This window comes from Vigna radiata, chromosome 6, assembly GCF_000741045.1.
Source record: "Vigna radiata var. radiata cultivar VC1973A chromosome 6, Vradiata_ver6, whole genome shotgun sequence".
NCBI classification, from domain to species: Eukaryota; Viridiplantae; Streptophyta; class Magnoliopsida; order Fabales; family Fabaceae; genus Vigna; species Vigna radiata.
The window spans coordinates 35,626,999-35,646,376 of record NC_028356.1 but is presented as its reverse complement, the minus strand read 5'-3'; the positions used below and the strand labels follow the sequence as shown (position 1 = coordinate 35,646,376).

The 19,378-nt window shown below is 29.6% G+C and overlaps 1 protein-coding gene across 1 annotated transcript; it reads right to left on the bottom strand.

Annotated features, from left to right (window-relative positions):
- Positions 1-3,158: 3,158 nt before the first annotated feature.
- On the bottom strand, positions 3,159-7,961 carry LOC106764099 (probable transcription factor KAN4). The gene is made up of 6 exons (XM_014648324.2): positions 6,355-7,961; positions 5,969-6,045; positions 5,651-5,690; positions 5,281-5,389; positions 3,905-4,007; positions 3,159-3,781 (listed from the first exon to the last, which is right to left on the bottom strand). Exons 1-6 carry the CDS (start codon positions 6,836-6,838, stop codon positions 3,647-3,649), a joined length of 948 nt encoding a protein of 315 aa, XP_014503810.1. The 5' UTR covers positions 6,839-7,961; the 3' UTR covers positions 3,159-3,646.
- Positions 7,962-19,378: the final 11,417 nt, after the last annotated feature.

The following is a 19,378-nucleotide window of genomic DNA, read 5'->3' as shown; positions in this document are numbered from 1 at the left end:
CTATATTACATACATTTAAAAAAACCACGCAGAAATAAAGACAAATTATATCATGCTCAAGAAAGGAAACGAAAAAACTAAGCTCTCGTGTAAAGCTCTCGGCAGAAACCAGTAGGAACATGCATGCCCAGAAGAAGAAATCGAAACGAGCAAACTAAGCTTTTCTATCAAGCTAAAGAAGAGACGAAAAACTAATCTCTCGAAGACGAAAAGGCAGAAACGAAGCACCGCCACCGAACACAACACCACACAAACTCGCTGTATCGCCACACACGGAGGCCGCACTGCCGCACAGAGCAAAAGCTGCACCACCACGAAATGCACAAACAAACAGAAGACTGGAGTTGGGAGTCAAAGGTTAAAAAAAATGAAAACGGGAGTGAAGGGAAACAGATATGGAAAGTGGGGATGCTGTGTTACCGTGAGGAGGGAGTGAAATTGAAAATGGAAAAGTAAGAAATCTAAGATTACTTAAATAAAAGAGGGTTAAAAAAGTAAATTACAAAATAAAAAAAATTATTTTGGTAATATAAAAAAAAATTAAAAAAAATGGGGAGGTGGAGAGTCAAAAACGTGGAGGTGCAGGGATCAATGTCCTTAGTAGATCCCTTGGCCCACACGCATTTCACCATTTAAATAAGTAAAATATAAATAACAACAATTAAAAAATATCACAAAAATAGAAAAATAAAAACCAAAGATCAAAAGATTACGGCAAAAGAACACCTTATGTTTTTTTAAAGTTGATTGTCTATTCTCTAAAGGCTTTTTTAGAACACTTCAAACATTTTTTTTACTTTTGGAGGTATTTATCTTTCTTTCGGTTATTCATTTTGCTCAAGCTAGATAGAAATTGTGTTTGCAAAAGATAATTCCTAAGTTAACTTACATGATTCACAGTAATGAAAGTAATTATGTGTTATTTATATTATTATTTCTAAACTTTTATCTGAACGGATTTGGATCTATTGACCTAAATACCTATTAACTTTTGAATCTAATCGTGAGCTATTATAATTAAGTTTTTTGTATAATAATGTGGTAATAGAAAAAAAAATGAATCAATTACATATTGATTTAGTAGTTTAATATATATTCACTTAAGACGAATCTTATATTTGTATGACCAAGAGGTAATGAGTCAAATATAACACAATTTAAGTCAATCATTAACACTTAAGGGTTTGTGAAATTGATTTTGATTTTACAAAATAGATTTTAATTAAAATTAATTTTGGATGACTTTGATTTTATAAATTAGATTTATAAATATTTGTTTAATTCCTACAAATCCTAAAAAAATATCATAAATCATAGATTCATGACGGTACTAGGACAATGTGGTGGGCCTTTTACTTTTTCCTTTTTCGTACTTAACACGAGATGATTGAAAAATGGATCAGATCAGCAAAACGGATTTTGGTCCACAACAAAAGTGTTCAATTGGGCTGGGGAATACAGAGGGACTCATCTGCACTTTTTATATACCTACAGAAAGTGACTTTCTAACAAAAGAAAAGTTAAGCAAATTTTAATATTATATTACCCTCTCTATCAATGTTTTCTAATAATTAAAAAATATTTTTATGCCATTTAAATTTATAACTTACCCTATATTTAATCACATAATGTAATTTATCTTTAAATAAATTTTGAACATTATTTTTTATGTTTAGTATATATTTTTATAATTTTTTTCCTTCCAATGATAATTCAGTGAAAATTCATATAGATCAGAAGTCATAACACAGGTAGGGCCAAATGGGTGGGCCTTCTACTTTTTCTTTTTTCTACAACATACAGGGATTGTTCTTACAACATGAAATGATTTAAAATTTGTAGAAATCAGAGATAGAACTTCGGCCCACAAGAAAAGTCTTCTAATGGGCCACAATAAACAGAACGGAAAAGGTAAAGGTAACACCTAGTGCCTGTTTTCTTATCCACCTTTTGTTTTCTAATAAAAAAAATGTGCCCTTTCTTAATATCTTTTGTATTTTTGAAAAAAGGAACTTTAAACATGTATATAATTTGGCAAGATAAACTTTGTAGACAAACACAAAGGCAACTTTTTCAGTTTCAGGCAATGTAATAGTTAAAGTTTATGTTAGAAGTTTCACTGAGACTAATTTAAATATATACGTAGGTGTAAATATCGACTTTTTAATTGATTTTATAAAATTAAGTCAAACTTAAAGTTTACTTCTTAGTATAATATTAAATTTATGAGTTAGAATTCATTTTATTGAAGTTTATTGTTTTATTTGCTATCAGACCATTATTGTATCATCTATTAATGTTCAATCTCTCACTTCTTATGTATATAAGAAATGTATTGAAAATCATATATCCAAAAAAAAATGTTAATTTATAGTATATATACAAATACAAACTTCTTTTACAAATCAATTTAATAAAGTTGATTTAGGCTTGTCCATCTATTCAACCGGCAATATTCATTATTGTTGGTATGTTAAAAAATATTTATAGTATATTTTAAAACATCAAAATCAGTGTTTATTATGATTTTGAATTTTCTGCTAAGTTTCTTTATATTTTCCTTTAATCTCTTTGATTATCATGATTATCTTGGTGTTTTACAATATATTAAAAGTAATGTATTTTTGAAGGCATGGAGGACAACACAAAAAAAAGTATAGAAAAATTTAACTCATCTTTTACTGTATCTTGAAACTTCAGTAAAGGAACGACAAAAAAATATTCAGCAAAAAAATCCAAATATTCAGAAGAATATTAACCTTACAATAATATATATATATATATATATATATATATATATATATATATATATATATATATATATATATATTTATTAGTTGATAGGATATTGTTTATATGAATATTAAACTCTTAAAAGTCGTTCTTGAAAGAATTAATGAATGAGATATTGGAGTGTGAAGAGTGAAGAAGCATTCTAGTGGTCCGATCAAATTTTACATTTTATGAAGAATATGAATCCTACATTGATGGTTGCAAATAGCAAATCCAAGAAAGAAAACCTCTATCATACACTCATTTTAATCAGAAACAAAATTAACAGTAACTTTTATATTTATATCTTAATTAATCAGTTAATATATTATGAGTTTGAATGTATATATAAGAAGACAACAAAGAATTTAATGTATATATAAAAATAAGAAGACAAAAAAGGTTGGAATATTAATTTGTAAAAGTGAATTAATGTGGGTGATAACATGTATGTGTATGTGGTACATATGTGATGATGGTGTGGCAGAAAAGATGACCCACATGTCTCATATCAGTATTTCCAAATGGGTCCTATTTTGCCTAACTATAACCTATGCATGGTCCATGACCTCAAACAAACCATTCCATTTTTATTTTTCATCATGTTCTATTCTATAGCTTCCACAGAAAATGACATCAAAGACAATGCCTGAAAAATTCCTTGGACTCAAGCATATGTTCTTTAGCAAAATTCCTTCATCTCTCTCCCAAACACATCCTTACATACATACATACATACACACACACAATCAAAATCATTCACACATCTCTTCATCATCATCATCATCATCAATTCCCTCCACACATGTCAAAGGCTGGTTATTTAAACTTAACCTTAACTTTGTTTACTTTTTTTAACGTTGTTTTAGGTGTTTCAACAGTTTAAAAGAGTTAACTCTCTGGATGATTCTGCGTGGTCTTTTTTCCAAATGGGTCTTCCAAGGGTGAATTCTAGGTCAAGCATTCCCTCAGAACGTGACAAAGTGGTAGAATCCAAGCCATTCTTCACCTGTATTATATTTATATATAAATTATTACCCTTGTTAGTGACATAAGCCATTTGGAGAATATTCATAAATGCATGCAACAAAACTACAAGCCAGAAGCTACATCCATTTGTGTCACAACTTACCATGCTTTCACTTCCCTTCACCTCACAATACGTCAAACCCTTCTCTGCTTCTTGTCTACTGTTCTTTGTTTTTGTCTCTATTGATGATTGTAGCCACGCTGTCCTGAAAAGTGGAACAACAATTTAATGTTGAAAGTGAACATCTTCTTCTACTTAGTATTATGTTTTACAGTCTGTAACAAAACTCCAAATCCAAACGCCATTGCTACATTACATACCACTTCATCTCATGTGATGCATTAACGGTCAACATCCAAAACTTTCAATTTGCCAAGGAATTAATTGAGATGTTGAAACTTTATATGTGATCTTATTCGGAAATGGAAAGAAATCAGATTTTAACATACAACCCTCTTCATCAAGAGAGCAACATTTTTTGTTTGCAATCTCAATTTTGGTAGTCAAACATATATATAATGAAACTGAATTTCTTTGTAACTCATTCATGTGTGTGAATAATAAACAACAACCATTCTCCTTATTGTGTATATTTATAGACAAAAGTAAATTATTAATTAGGTGGTGGATTAGTTGGTCCATGACCAATTAAAGATCTCACAAGGTTATATTACTATAACATTTGAAGTTTATTGTATCACTTTTACTTTTCTTTAAAAAATGTGGCTTATGTAATAACACATTGAGATTTGAACCACAGGGTAGAACTTTTTCCATGCATTGGGATCAAGAATATGAAAGCATTATTAAGAATCCATGTAGAAAATGACCACCCTCATACCTACCTATAGAAACCCTAGGTTTTACTCGTCAAAATCTATGTACATGTTTTCAAGCTGTCGTTATAGAACCTTGTAATAAAAAAAAAAAAATAAGAAAAAGCCAGTGACACACGTGATTTAAAAAAAAAAAAAAAGATTTGGTAAAAGAAAAAAAAGTCTTACCGACACCAAACATTAAACTTTTAATTATAGGGGATGTATAAATCTTAGAAAGTATTAACTTTACACTCAGTTTAACTCTTTTGTGCCAAACATTCACTTAATTATATTTTCCATTTTTTATTTATATACCAGCTCTTTTTCCGTTAATTTTTTTTTTCTATATATTTATTTTCACGTAAAAGTGAGGTATATGAGTATCGTTATTGTAAAAAGTTTGCAAGAAAAAATAAAGAAAAGGATGAAACAAGAGGGATTTTTGAAAAACTGTGCAAATACATTGTACTCCGACACTCTCGTAGGTTGCTTTTAATGTAATGGTCCAGTTGAATCATCATTAGTCAATAAGTGAACATTAAGTTGAAATTAATTTGCATAGAGAAAAAACATGACGGTGTGTGAATGAAATCTGAAAAAGCACAGAAAATTAAAAGACAGAATCGTTTAGGTAACTGATGCAAAAAATGAATGAATAACCTGTGGGAACTTTGAATCGGGTCTGGTAAATTGGGTGAAGGTGAATGCAAATGAACAATGTTAATCCCTTGCCTTGGATTCAATACTGCAATATCTGTCTGCCCATGACCTGCAAAATTCATCAACAATGGAGCCATTGCTCTTCCTTTATCAGACACCAGAGGTTAATAATTCACTTGGCGATTTTGAAACAAAGAGACTTTTGTTTTTAACGGGGAACAGTACTAGGCAAATCATAGAGTTTTCTGTCACACCCGAATCACCAAAGATCTCAAACAAAGAGAATAATAATGATGATAATAATATATAGAAGAAGAAACTCAAAAGGGTCATTGAGAAGGAACACAACACTCCGAGATTATTCAATTACCTGTGGTGCCTTTGTCAGTGCTCTTCACTGTTCTATACATCTGCATGAACACCCCGCATAAAAGATATAATGAGAAGAAAAGTCCACAAGGCTAAGATTGTATTACATAATCTAGATACCCCTTTTGTCCCTAGTCCTTGGTTCTACCTTCCCCACTACTAGAGGCAACCTATAACGACTAACAATAGTCCTTTTTTCCCTTTCTTTTCTTCTGTCTAGTCAGAAACTAATTCAAAGAGGAAGAATAGGAACTTCACCACTCATTAAGCTCAAAGACTATGGAGAAATATAATGGGGAGAGAATAGAAACTACCCCACCTGCAAGTGACTCTTGACGTGTGCTAGGGTTAGATCCTTAACATTCATTAACTCTAACACAGACTTCGGAGTTGCTCCTGCAAGTGTGACAAGACAAACTCAAGATTAGACATAACCTAGAATATATATCTATGTCTATATATATATATATATATATATATATATATATTTATACATATGTTTTATCTCATGACCGTTACCTTTTACATTCCAATATATGATAACAAGCCCTCAAACAATACTCACACGTATAATGTAATTAAACCATGGCGCATAGAACATCATCTTTCAATGGTTTTTAAAGTAATTCAAGAAAAAATCTTTTTTTTTTTTTCCGTTGATTTTGGAATCTGCTAAATTTTAGCGATGGATTTTGAAAGACTTACTTTCATGGCCGCCAAGAAGTTGAACCGCGTGAACAAAATGGGCATGGAGGGTGGTGGTCCATCTCATCCGAGGAGCCCTGACGCTTCTTTTGACGCCATTGACGACTCTTGCAGTTCGTTTGAAATCGCGGCCGTAGATGTGAGGCTGAAGGTGGTGGTGGTGGTGGTGGTGGTGAGTGAAGCTTCTGGTGTCACCATGAACCTGATGATGGCGAGGATTCAAATCCATTGTTCCAAAGCCTAACTTCAACGTGGGCTCACGATGGTGACGAAGGTTGTGGAACTCATGGCTCAAATCACTTCCTCCACTGCTCCCGGAATCAGAAGTTGAACACATGTCGCTGTAAACCACTTTGCCGAAACACCCCACTTCCTTGACCTCAGAAACATCCGAAATAGAGGGAGGGCTTATGTTCAAGGAGAGGTCTGGCTCCGGCAAAGTTGACAACAAAGTTCGCATTAGCGTATGTGAATTGGTGAACATGGAGATATGTAGAAAGACAGATAAAACTATAGAGAAACCGAAGAACGGAGAAGATCTGTGTTTGTTAAGGTAGTGAAATATATATATATATATAAGGGAATGGGAGAGTTAAGAGTTAAAGTGGAAAAGCAAATATAGTAAGAGGTGAAAGGAAGGGTTTAAGGCTGTGATTATATCATGAGTGACTTATGATTTGAGATGGTGTGGTTATAGGCTTTTAGTATAGGATCCCACTAGGGTTGAAGGAAGACCACCATATGGAAAATTTTAAAAGCTGAAAGAGAGAGAAAGAGAGAGGGAGTAATTAATTTCCAGGGACTACTTGTCACAACTAGTCAGATAAAAAAAAAAAAAGGGAAAGAGAAAAGATCAGAGTTTTTTGGGGATGGTGGTTTGAACCAAAAGTTAGTGAAAAGGGGTAGCAGTTATTTATGGAAGCTGAGAGATATATTAGTCATCAAAGTACTACTGTAGATAGATAGATAGATATAGAGAGAGAGATACAGAGAGAGAGAGAGAAAGTGAAGGAAAGAGTCTGGTCTCTGGTTTTCCTTATCTGCAGGTAATTTAATTAAATAAAAAGAAAGAAAAGAAAATAGAGAAGTTTGAAGCAGCGATGTAATGGTGGTTCTTGGCAGGAATATGGTTGGAATTCGAGAAAAACAAAAGGGGTACTATTGAATGGAATATTGGAATGGAAATTGAGTGTCTAGTTTAAGATGATGGATGGCGACCTGTTAAAATTCCCTGCTCTTTTTGTTTCTATCAGGGTTTAGTTTATCTCTTTTAAATATTGCATTTTTCTTCAATTGGAATATTCCTCTTTTATTATGAACGAGGATTCACTGCCACCCCAAAATATCCTCTTCAAACTCACCCTCCTTTCTCTTTCTCTCTCTCTCTGTTACGTGCAGATGTACACATATGTGCCATTAAACCTCATCGTTTTCTACCTATGACACCCTCCCTCCATATGCTCAACCTTGGCTATATATACTCACAGGAAAATGACTCTTTCTATATCTGTATTTTCCATACCCTCTTCCCCACAAAAATTTAATCAACACTTACAACCCTAACCCAAACTCTAATCTCAACATCTCATTTTCATTCATTTCTTAAGCTCGTCTTCTACACCTCCAAATTTCGAGCTCAGAACAAAGCTTCAAAGATTTAAGAAAAAGGTATGAGTGTGAGTATGAGTATAGAGCGTGTAGGTGAGAGCAGGTTGCAGACCCACAACCACATGCAGAAGCAAAAAATATGCTGATAAGGCCCTCAACTATGTTATTGTCATATCTCTCACGGTGTTACTCTAACGCGCTTTTTGACTTATATATATATACCATTAATGTATATATCTAATCAGAACAATGTTACCTAAACTCTCTTTGATAGTTCTTCTGAGACTTATGTCTAGTGATTGGAATTAATAAAAAAAAAAAAGTCATCACTTTGGTGGGTTTTTCTTCAAATTTAATTGCTCTTTCGTTCTGATTTAAAAGTGTGATTTTAATTTTTGTTTTTTTTTTTACAATTTGGAATGAATTTTTAGTGATACAAAAGTCGTAGCAAGAGAGAAAATGTGGCTATATTAACAGGAACATTTAATCCTGTAATTACATATTCTTACCGTAATTTTTAATATATGCTTTTACGTATGGTTATTAGACAGTGTCCTGATAGATATATAGAAAAGGAGAAAATTGAAAAGATTTTTTTCTTCTTAATTTCCTTTTTCTTGTTTCTTCCCTTATTTTCTGTCGTTTTATCAAATTAACAATAGATCCCTTTTTTTTTTCAAATCTTAAATGTTTACCTTTTTCCCTCTTTGTACAAATAATTATAAGGTTAAACTTAGTATAAAGTAACATACCCACACAAGAATGACTAGGTTGAATGAAACTAAAGTGAAGACAATCCACTTCCATTGATTTTATAATCTATTTTAAGGTCGACAATACACTCTTCATTTGTCACTAAACATTACATTTAAATTAATAAAGATTTTCTCAATAAATAAATAGTATGTAATTTTATGTAATCATGACTAATAATTTAATTCACATATATATATGAAGGGATTTCTTCATTTTCCTCGTGATATCTTATTGGTTCTAGAAAAACCAAACCCTCGTGATATTTTATTGATTATTGTAGTTAAAAACATAAAAGTTAAATATGTTATTGATTCTAGAAACCTACAATTTTGACATAATTTAGAAGAATTTATAGGTAATATAAGTAAAAGATATAAGAGTTGTGATTATAAAAAAAAAAAAAAAAAAGAGTAGGGAAGTAAGTGTGTGAATGGAGCGTGGGAGGAAGTGCAAGTAGGAATTGTATAAAGAAGTGCATCCGTTCCAACGTTAACGTTAAGAATTTCAACGCTAGCATTTGTCTAATTATGTAGCATATAATCCTCCTCTCCAATATTCCCTCTCCGTGTTCAAATATTCCATGTCTTATGTCCAACACTACCTTTACCTTAAGCAACTCACCTCACCTCTCCTCTTTCCATTTCCAAGATAATTAGAAAACAAATACCACATTTCGCATATGCAATTTTTTGAGATCAAGTCTTCACGGATTTGCTTTTGGTACTACCTTTACATTTTTTCTTTTACGCCAAGTTCTCAGTGATTTATTTTTAGTATTACTCGAAAGAAAAGACTTCTTACCAATTGAGATATTTTTATGTGGTATGTGAGACTTTATTTGTATTTTAATAATTAGAATAGTGTGTAAGTTTTGATGTTAGAAGAGAAAATGTTTTGTTTTATGTGGAGATGAAAGTATAAAAAAGAATGAAAGAGGGATAGTAGTAATAGATAGCATATTGATCGGCGTCAAGAAGGGTAGGGTCACGTGAGTTATGGGCGTGAGTTTGTGTAGGCAATAGGGTCTTCTTCTTGGTTTGTTGTCTTGTTTTGGTCCAAAACTTTAAGATTTATGGCGTATTGTATGCAACAATTATGGTCGGAACCCCATGCTTACTCCTTTCTTTTCTTTATTCCTTTCTACTCTTCCTAATTACATCAAACCAATTTCTTAATCCATTTCTTAATAGATTCCGAACCCATGGTCAGCGCCTGATGCGCTCTAGATTCTCCGGGAAATTAAAACTTTCCCTTTTCTTTATCATTTTCTATCTCTTCTCTTTTCATTCCAATTATTCAACAATCAGCTTGTGATCTGAGAATATCCGCTCCCCCATTGCCATTTGCCTCTGTCCAATTAATATTCCATGTGTTTGTCCAATCTATTCCATTCTATTAAACTATTCAAACTTACACTTAACTCAATTTCACTCTCTGTCGGTATACTCAAACGTAAAATAGACGAAAATCCAATTATAAGTAACACGATATATAAGAAAGAACAATACACATAAATTTTCACACTGTTAAAATATAGTTTTCTCCGAATCAAACTTTTACGATTTTGTTTTTGGTACCATTCTAACAACCTTTTACCAAAAGAGGTATCTTATGTATTTCTTTTTTAAACTTTAAATCTAACTCAATGCCGTATGTCCAACAAATAACAAATATTATTAGGGTAGGCTTTAACGATGGTTCTGATACCATGTTAAAAGTAGACTTTAAATCTAACTCAACCCTCACAAAACCGATTTGTAAGGTAAAAAATTCACTTATATACTATGAATTGACCTTATCCCTAATCAATGTAGAACTTCCAACAAATCTCGAAAAAGATAAAATCTGATACCATATTGAAATATAATATCAAATCAAGATAAAAATAATAATTTATTAAATCAAGATGTATTATTTAAACGAAATAACTATATATAATATACAGTAAAATCTAAAATATCTAAAAATGAAATAAATTATTATATGTAATATTGGCAATGATATTTGTATATAAGTTTGGACATATATTTTATGACAAGAGTATATGCATATGTTAAGTTGTGTGGTGGGTCATTGTTTTTTCTTTTATTGTGATTGGGCAGTAAGTTTAGTGCATCTGAAGCAAGAACAGACATGATGTTACACATTGTGTAGTAAATGAAAATTGCTATGTTTCTCGTGATTTACTTCTTATAGGATGCTTGCGTTTTACTATTTTTTGCCAACCTAACTCATGTGGAATGCCATATCACTATTTCATTCATTCATGCAAAGACATGTGCGCTCGTACACTACTTCATTAGATGTCTCATATAAACTATAAAAAAGAACGAGGTTGTCAAAGGAACAAAAAAGAATAACAACAACTTTGTGCACTTATATTCAATTCTAGTATCATTTTTTTTTTCTAGGGTTTAAGATAACCTATCCTTAAAATTCAAATTTATTCACAACTTGAGCTCATGTCAAGATTTGTGTTCAATACATTTTTTTATCTGAAAATGATACAATTAGATTGAAGTAGAAAATTTCATAAATTAAGAATGTTTCTATAAAAGTAGTCTATTCACATAATTAATTTCATCATGATAAACGCATCCATATAGTTAATGAATCAATGAAAATGTATAAATAAAATATGTTTAAACAATATGAAATATAGCACTAAAGAAAAGGATAGTAGAATATTAAAGAAAAGATTAGTAAAACTCGAGATTTGAGGATTGATTTGATGGTAATAAATCCTAATAAGAGTTGTGAAATAGTGGATGAGAAGAATATTAGGTTGGATGGGAATACAGCCATAGAAGCATGTGTTGCTTGGAAATTAGAGTTTCATCTTCCCCTAGTTCATCTACTTTGAGTATCAAAGAAACGACAAAAAAGAAAGCAAGGAATCACCGAAATCAACGCCGTTTAGGCTCATGTGCTCCACGACATTACATGCTCCATAACAATTCACACTTCACTTCTTACATAATCTTAATTAATCAACCAATAATCAACATTAAAGTACTACTTATATATATAAATATACGAGTTTGGTTTCCTGCTTCAACCAAATCCTTCCTGCCTTTTCCTAAAGTGTGTGACAGCTTTTAGGGCACACTAGTGCTGCCAAATGCCAAATCCTTAATCAAGATTAATCAAATCATGAGATAATAATTCACTAATTATAGTTAACACTTAGGTCAAAATCTTCCTTCCTTTCTCTTTATGTCTCCTTTTCATATTTTTTAAATTCATTATTATATATTCACTTTCTTTTTTCTTTTCAATGTAATAATTATAATATATTTATCCTTTACATTTCGACTAATTTAGAATATTCAAGTGAATAAAAAACTTACAAACCCATTTTTTAGAGCTGTCAAAATGAGTAATCCGGTTTGATCCGGTCCGGTCCACCATGGGTTGATCACTTAGTGAGTCAACCCAACCCGACTCGTTTATTAGCGAACCGGCAAAATTCAAACCCGGCTTGACCCACCACGGGTTGGTAGGTAAACGGGTTGACTCACTGACCCACTTAATTATAATTTTTTTAAAATAAAAAAAATTACAAAGTTTCTATAATTCAAACCTAAACAAATTTCACTCCCAAATTTCACTTCCAACATGGATTTTTAATCAATTTTGAAAATACGGAACCTAAATAATTTTTTCAAGCAAAAAAAAATCAATATTTTTTTATTAAATTAAAATTAAATTTTAATAAAATAAAATTAGGTAGGTGGGTTGGTGAGCCAACCCGACCCACCATGGGTTCAACCCGCATGAGCTGGGTTGCAATCTGACCCGCATAAAAAATATACAATTTTTTCAAACCCAACCCGGCTCAACCTGTGGTGGGTTGGGTTGGCTCACAGACTGTGACCCATTTTGACAGCTCTACGATTTTCTTTTTTAAATTAAGTTAGATTTGAAAATTCATTTCTTAACATTTAATATTTTTCCAAATAAAGCATACTAATATAAACTTATTTGTTAATGGCCAACTAATTAGGTCAGATACAATATTGATCGATAATTATGCATTACTAGTATGTAAATTAGTTAGATGGGAAAGTAATCTTAGAATATTATACATTCATTAAAATATGTAGGGTTAGGTGTATTTGTAGAAAAAAATAATTATCATCTGTTCAAACATATACTAAATATAAATAATTAATGAAATAAAGAGAAGTGCAAGGACATTTCAGTGAAAAGAAATATTCATTTTTTTTTAAAAAAATACGTATGCAAAAATCTTAATTGACATATAAAATTAAATGAAATATGCATATTACTTAAGCTCTTAATAAATAAACTTCGTTTCTATTTAAAAGTATCGTATCTTTATATAAAATATTTGTAATAACATGTATGATAAGTACTCAAATATTCTAGCTGGGAAATTTAGTATTAATTGTATTTAATTTACATAAAACTAAATGTAACTTTGGTTGCAATGGTAACAGATTGAAAATATAATAAATAGTTTAAATGGGGGAAACTAATCTATTTTTTCTCTGTTTTTGGGTATAAACATCATAAAAACATAGCAAGCTTATTTCTTACATTAATGAAAAATCTTAAAATTTCTTTTTCTTAATTAATTTTTGTAGATCATATATTGAGTCATCTCAAACAATGGACCTTATTATAAAAATACATTCATGGAATCAGATTTCTGTCAAACTTTGTACAATTAAAATTCCTTTATCTAAATGTCTCGATTTTCTCAGTGTGTTGAACTCCATATATTTTGGTTTTGAATGGCATTTGAAACTTAATTAATAAATTGATTACTTATATATAATATAAATAAAGCATAAAAAGATTTTAAATTGAATACTATGGATGATGCAATGGGTGATAATTAATTATCATGTTTGTTTGAATTTCTTGTAAGAAGATAGTATTTAAAAAAATAATATATATATATATATATATATGAAATTTATTTTCTTTTCTGAAAATACTTTAAAATAACCTATTTGCAGTCTTAAAGAAGTAAAAAGAAAACTTGAAGTTGGAATTGAGTTAGCATTTAAAATAAATAATTATTTTAGATGAAATGGGAAAGCAAATTAATTTATTATTAGTTAGAAAATAGTTTGATAACTAACAACTTTTATTTCCTCCTAAGATTTTCATAATAAAAATAGTTTCATTATTACTTTTTCGAAAATTATTATTTAAATATTTACAAACACATTAAATAAAATGATATAACAAACCTAATTAACCCTTTATTCGTTTTACATGAGAGATGATTTATACTCTTATAAAATTAAACATATAAATGCCGAGACACATCTTACTTCAATTTAATCTATCACTTTCCTTTTACTTAGTTGCAAAGTTATTTATCAAAATTTGCAATTAAACATTTCTGTCATTTTACTCATGATATATAAAATATAAAATTCCATGTATTATATTCATTAAAGTAAACATTAGACATGATTTGAGTATATTTTAATTTGAAATTTTTAGTATCATAAGAAAAATATTAAAACACAAATTTCAATATATAAAGAGTGCTGACAACATGGATAAAATCATTCATTAATAATGTCCTAACAGCATGAATAAAATTCAAACTCTCACTATTGTTCACATAATAGAAAACTAAAAAGGGCAAAATAGAATAAGTGAAAAGGTGTCATCTTTGAACTGAAAAAGAAAAAAAAGAAAGAAGAAAGAGATATTTTGAATACAATTTCTTGGACTAATAATACTAACAACCACCTTTACTTTACACATCAGATCCTGAGAAATTTCAACGGCAGCAGTTCATCATCATGGTCTGCAACATATCACCTGCTGCTGACTGACATAGATCATTGTGTATCTTCACGCTAAAATTCACGACCCTTTTGTTTTATTTTTCTAGCCAAGTATGATTGAGTTAGCTATTATCAGTTGATATACATGTGGTGTGGTGGAAGCATGAAAAGTTTAAAACTTGGGATAAAAACAAAAGAAAAGAAGTGGTTTGTACACAAAACACAGGAATTCCTAATACTTGGTACTCAAAAACTGCAAATGGGGCAGCGGATGTAAAGGAAAAAAGGGTGAAGAGAGGAAACTGAAAAAACCAGTTTAGGTAGCAGAGTGGAGAAAAAGGTGTATGCACTTGATTCCAATAGCAGAGAACCTTATAATATATATGCAGTGTTGTGTTGTGTTGTGTTGGTAATATGTTGTGGCTGGAGCACTGAATAATGTACTGCTGTAATGGGACCACTCAGAAGCAGAAAATCATGTGCCTGATATCAGATTGTGTGGGCATTGCAGAGTGGCCACTGAAAACTGGTCTCACCCAAAGAAAGATAACTCTTCTCTTGGTTGCTATATGCTTGTAATGTATCTTAATGTGTGTGCTTTTCTATTCCACTAAAACTATATTTCCCTGTTCCTTCAGGCCCTCCGATACGTCGAAAGTCTCACATAGATTAAAGATGACCTTCCATCAATACGTCGAAAGTCTCACATCGATTAAAGATAAGAATATAAATCTTATTTATAACTGGTTTTATAAAATTCAATTAGACTTAAAATTCATCTAAAGTTAAGATTGTGAATAGAAAACGTATCAAGTGATTGAGCTTATTGATGTTTAATTTCTTCAATAAATCTCTTCTTTCATAATCCAACATAAGAGCCTCAAATTCATCACAATATTCTTCTGTCTGTGATTTCAAGTTTACATGACTTTTGAATAGAAATACAACAAATTTCAAGTTTCATGATTGTAAACGTACACAGACACACTGCACATTTGCAGATTATCAATCACAAACAGCCATTTCTTTCATTCCTGACCCTTGAGAAAATACAAAACTTAATTCAGAGCTGTCATAATATATATTCAGTATTACTATTATGAATTAGACCAGTCGTAGTAGTTCTAGATTTAATTAATGATGATGAATGTTAATGATGTGGTTGAGTAACAGCTCTGATGCTTACTGTTATAAAATGCAATAGCAGAAAACAGTGAGCACCTATTAAGAACAGAACATAGAAACTATTCCTTTCATCTGCCATTTTTCTGTCTGGTTATGACTCTTGAATCTTTGCGTATCTTGTATTATTCAAGTTCAATCAGAAAGATTGAGATTTTAGAACGTTGGATCTCAGCATTTGACAGAAATTTCACTGTCAAAAGCAAAAACTAAAGTTTTATGATTTGCGAAAGTTAATGTGTAACACTATTTTTCTGTTATTAAAATGTTTCACTATCTGTGATTTTCACTGACATCAATTAACGTTGTTTCCATTTCCATCTCTGCATGCATCAATGGTCTTGCTCTACATTATCCCGTGACAATTTTTCTTAATTTGTGCATATATTTTTTAAATACTTTTAATATTTCGTATCTATTTTATAAAATCTTTAACTAATTCACACCCTTTTGAATTTTTTTTTATTAGTTTACTTATTGACATTAAATTTATCAACTTTTTTGTTAACTGGCACAGCCCTAATAATTAATTAATTAAACAACAAAATGGCGACATAGAAAAAAAAAAAACAAAAGTGGGGTCCCTTTCACGAAGAAGAAACCAACCATGTTTGCCATGACGTATGAATTTATGAAATTACTATTTTTAACGTTTTTAATTTTTGTGTTCCAAACGCGACATATTCCTTTTTCCTTTATGATAACTAAATATGAAGATAAATCCACCAAGAGTACCAAGAAAACAACAAAGCCATGACGACTTTGTTTGGCTTTGCACGACCATTACTAGATTACTTCCATTTGTAGCTTCGTAAACTTTTACGGCAATGTTTAATAGAAATTTAATTAATTGCTATACAAATGACCCTCTTAAAAAGATAATGATATTTAGAGAACTTTTTTTTGATAATATTTAAACATTAATTACGTGTCAATCCATGATTAGTCAAAAATTACTCCACAATATCATTATCCTTTTAAAAATTCAATTAATTAAGAGACTAATTTGTAGAATAATTTATTTTTATTACTGTAAAAAAATCACAATATGTGTAGTTAGTAATAATAATTTAATTTAAAATAAGTTATGTTGATCTATCAAGAAGAAAGTTACATTTTTAAAAAGAGCTTTTATTATTAAGAGATATATCTCATGTGTATATAAACTCATCTACATCTCTTGTTTTATTTAATATGCAACTTTGATTGTATCCAACCAATTATATATAAATAGGTAAATAATTAGTTTAGTATAATATTATGATATATTTCGTTTTTAATATAATAATGAAAAATTTCACTTTTAATTTAATTTTAGGTCTAATAATAATTATTATAGTTGACCATAGATTTAATCTTTAGTAATTATAATATGTTTCTTTTCATAATTAATTTATATTTATGTTATTTTTTAATAAATAAAAATAAGCAAATTAAAAGTTTATATTAAACTGATAATTTTTTATTATATTAAAAAATATTAATATTTTTTATATTGATTCGATTATTTATTTTTCATTAATTTATTATATTAAGAAATAATATTTTGTGTTGTCATTAGGTAAGTTAAAGTATAATTAACCCCATTACTAGTAAAAATATAACTTATATTATCATTAATTAAATTGTGGTTCAAATATGTATTTTTGAAAAAGTGACCTGTATACATAGTTAAATCATTTTCCGTCGAATTTCATATGAAATACTACCCATTCCAACGGAAATACGTATTTCCACTTTTTTTTTTTTTTTATGTATTGCAAAGTCATAGATATTTAAGTAAAATTTATCGAAAAATTGGGCTGAGTATAGCATGTGAGAATAACATGGCTTTGTTTGTGGATTTCTTTTTTGTGTGGGCCGGGTGGGTAAAAAGGTCTTTTTGCAGCCTAAAATATGTTGAAATAAAAGAAAAAAAACTCCTAACTAAATGTATTTAGGTTATTTTTGTTTAGTTAGAATTATAATTTTAAAATTTTGTAAATAAAATAATAAAATAATCTTCAAATGCTAACAAGAATTGAAATATACATTTTATATTATTTTTGTAAATAAGACCAGATGTCATCACCATTTTCTTTTCAACTTTTACTACACATATTAATTCCTAAAATGTGAACTTGCTTAAAAAAAATATTTCTAATTTTCTGGTAATGGACAAGTACTCGCATAACCACTTCATAAGAGAAATAAAATAAATAAAATAAGTTTTTTTTCTGTAATGGGGTTTACTAACAATTCACACCTTCCTTATTTTCAGATAAAATATTTTAATGTCACTTATTAATTTTTTAATATATTTTCCTTAGATAAGCTTACTATCATTTTAAAAATCATAAATAGTGGAATTTCAATCAATTTATTGACAAGTTTTATGTTTATTTCATATTAAACATTATTTGTTTTATTTTTCAATGATAATTTGATAAGTAATATATTTTATTTTAATCTAATATTATCGGACCATAATTATTGAGCTCTTTTTTAACATACATCAATTTTAGTTTATTAAATTGTCAAATATTATTTGTGACATTAATTTAAGTTTCAATGTAAAAAGATTTTTATTACATATTTTTAATATTTTAAAAAAGTATAACTTTTTTTCACTGATTATATATATATATATATATATATATATATATATATATATATATATATATATATACCAATTTAGTGAATAAGTCACTCATTTTTTTAGTGTATAAGAGTTAACAAACACTTGTTACTAAAGTTTAAATAATGGTTGGTGGAAAAACTGAACTTCATTACGACATTATGAATGGAATAATGAGATAGTTATTCTTATTGTGGAAATGCTGCAATAAAAATAAATTATTTTAGTGTGAAGTGTATTGATGATAAAGACAAGATCGATATCATCCCGATTCTACTAATACTTGGATTTAGATAGGCAAAAAAAAACTAATTGAGAGAATCAAGAGAAATTCTTATCTAAAAGTGTAAATAATAGTCAAACTCATTAGGCATAGAACTTACCCAATCATACTCTATGAATTGGGAGAAGCTTTAGCATTTTATAGCTATAGCTATTGGAAAGCAAGAGTGGTTGAGAAATGGTAGGTACAAGATTTTAGGATACTAGTCAATACACTCATCTTTGGAGGTCATGTATGCGATTATTAGTGTAGGTTGTGTATTATTTGAGCCTTAGTATTTGATGTTTATATGATTTAGAAGCTATGTAATTACATTTAAATTGTCATTTCTCTTTTTATTTTAAATTTATAAACTTTAAATTATCTCTAACTTATATTATTTTCTTTTAAGCATTGATGTTATCTATTTATAATGATAGTGAATTCCATCAAAGCAAATGACATGTGATGTAAGAAGGAACAACATTGAGTCATTAAAGGATGTTAAATGTTGAAAACAAGTTTAGATTATATTATCTGTCAATTCAAGTAGTTTCTTTTTAATGTTCTTTTGTATAATAGACTCTTCTATTATTCGTATTTGGTTTTGACCACTCGATCTCATTGTGATCGTTCGATCTTGTTCTTGTACTGATCTCTTTGTGATCGAACGTTCTCTTAGTTGTGACTGTTCGGTCGTGTTCTTTCAGTTCTAGCTTCAGCTATACTGTTCAGTATTTGCTATACTCGACCTATGTTCGACTTCTACTACTGATGATCGTTCGATCTTTTTGTTATGCTTGTTTCAGTCATTTGGATTGA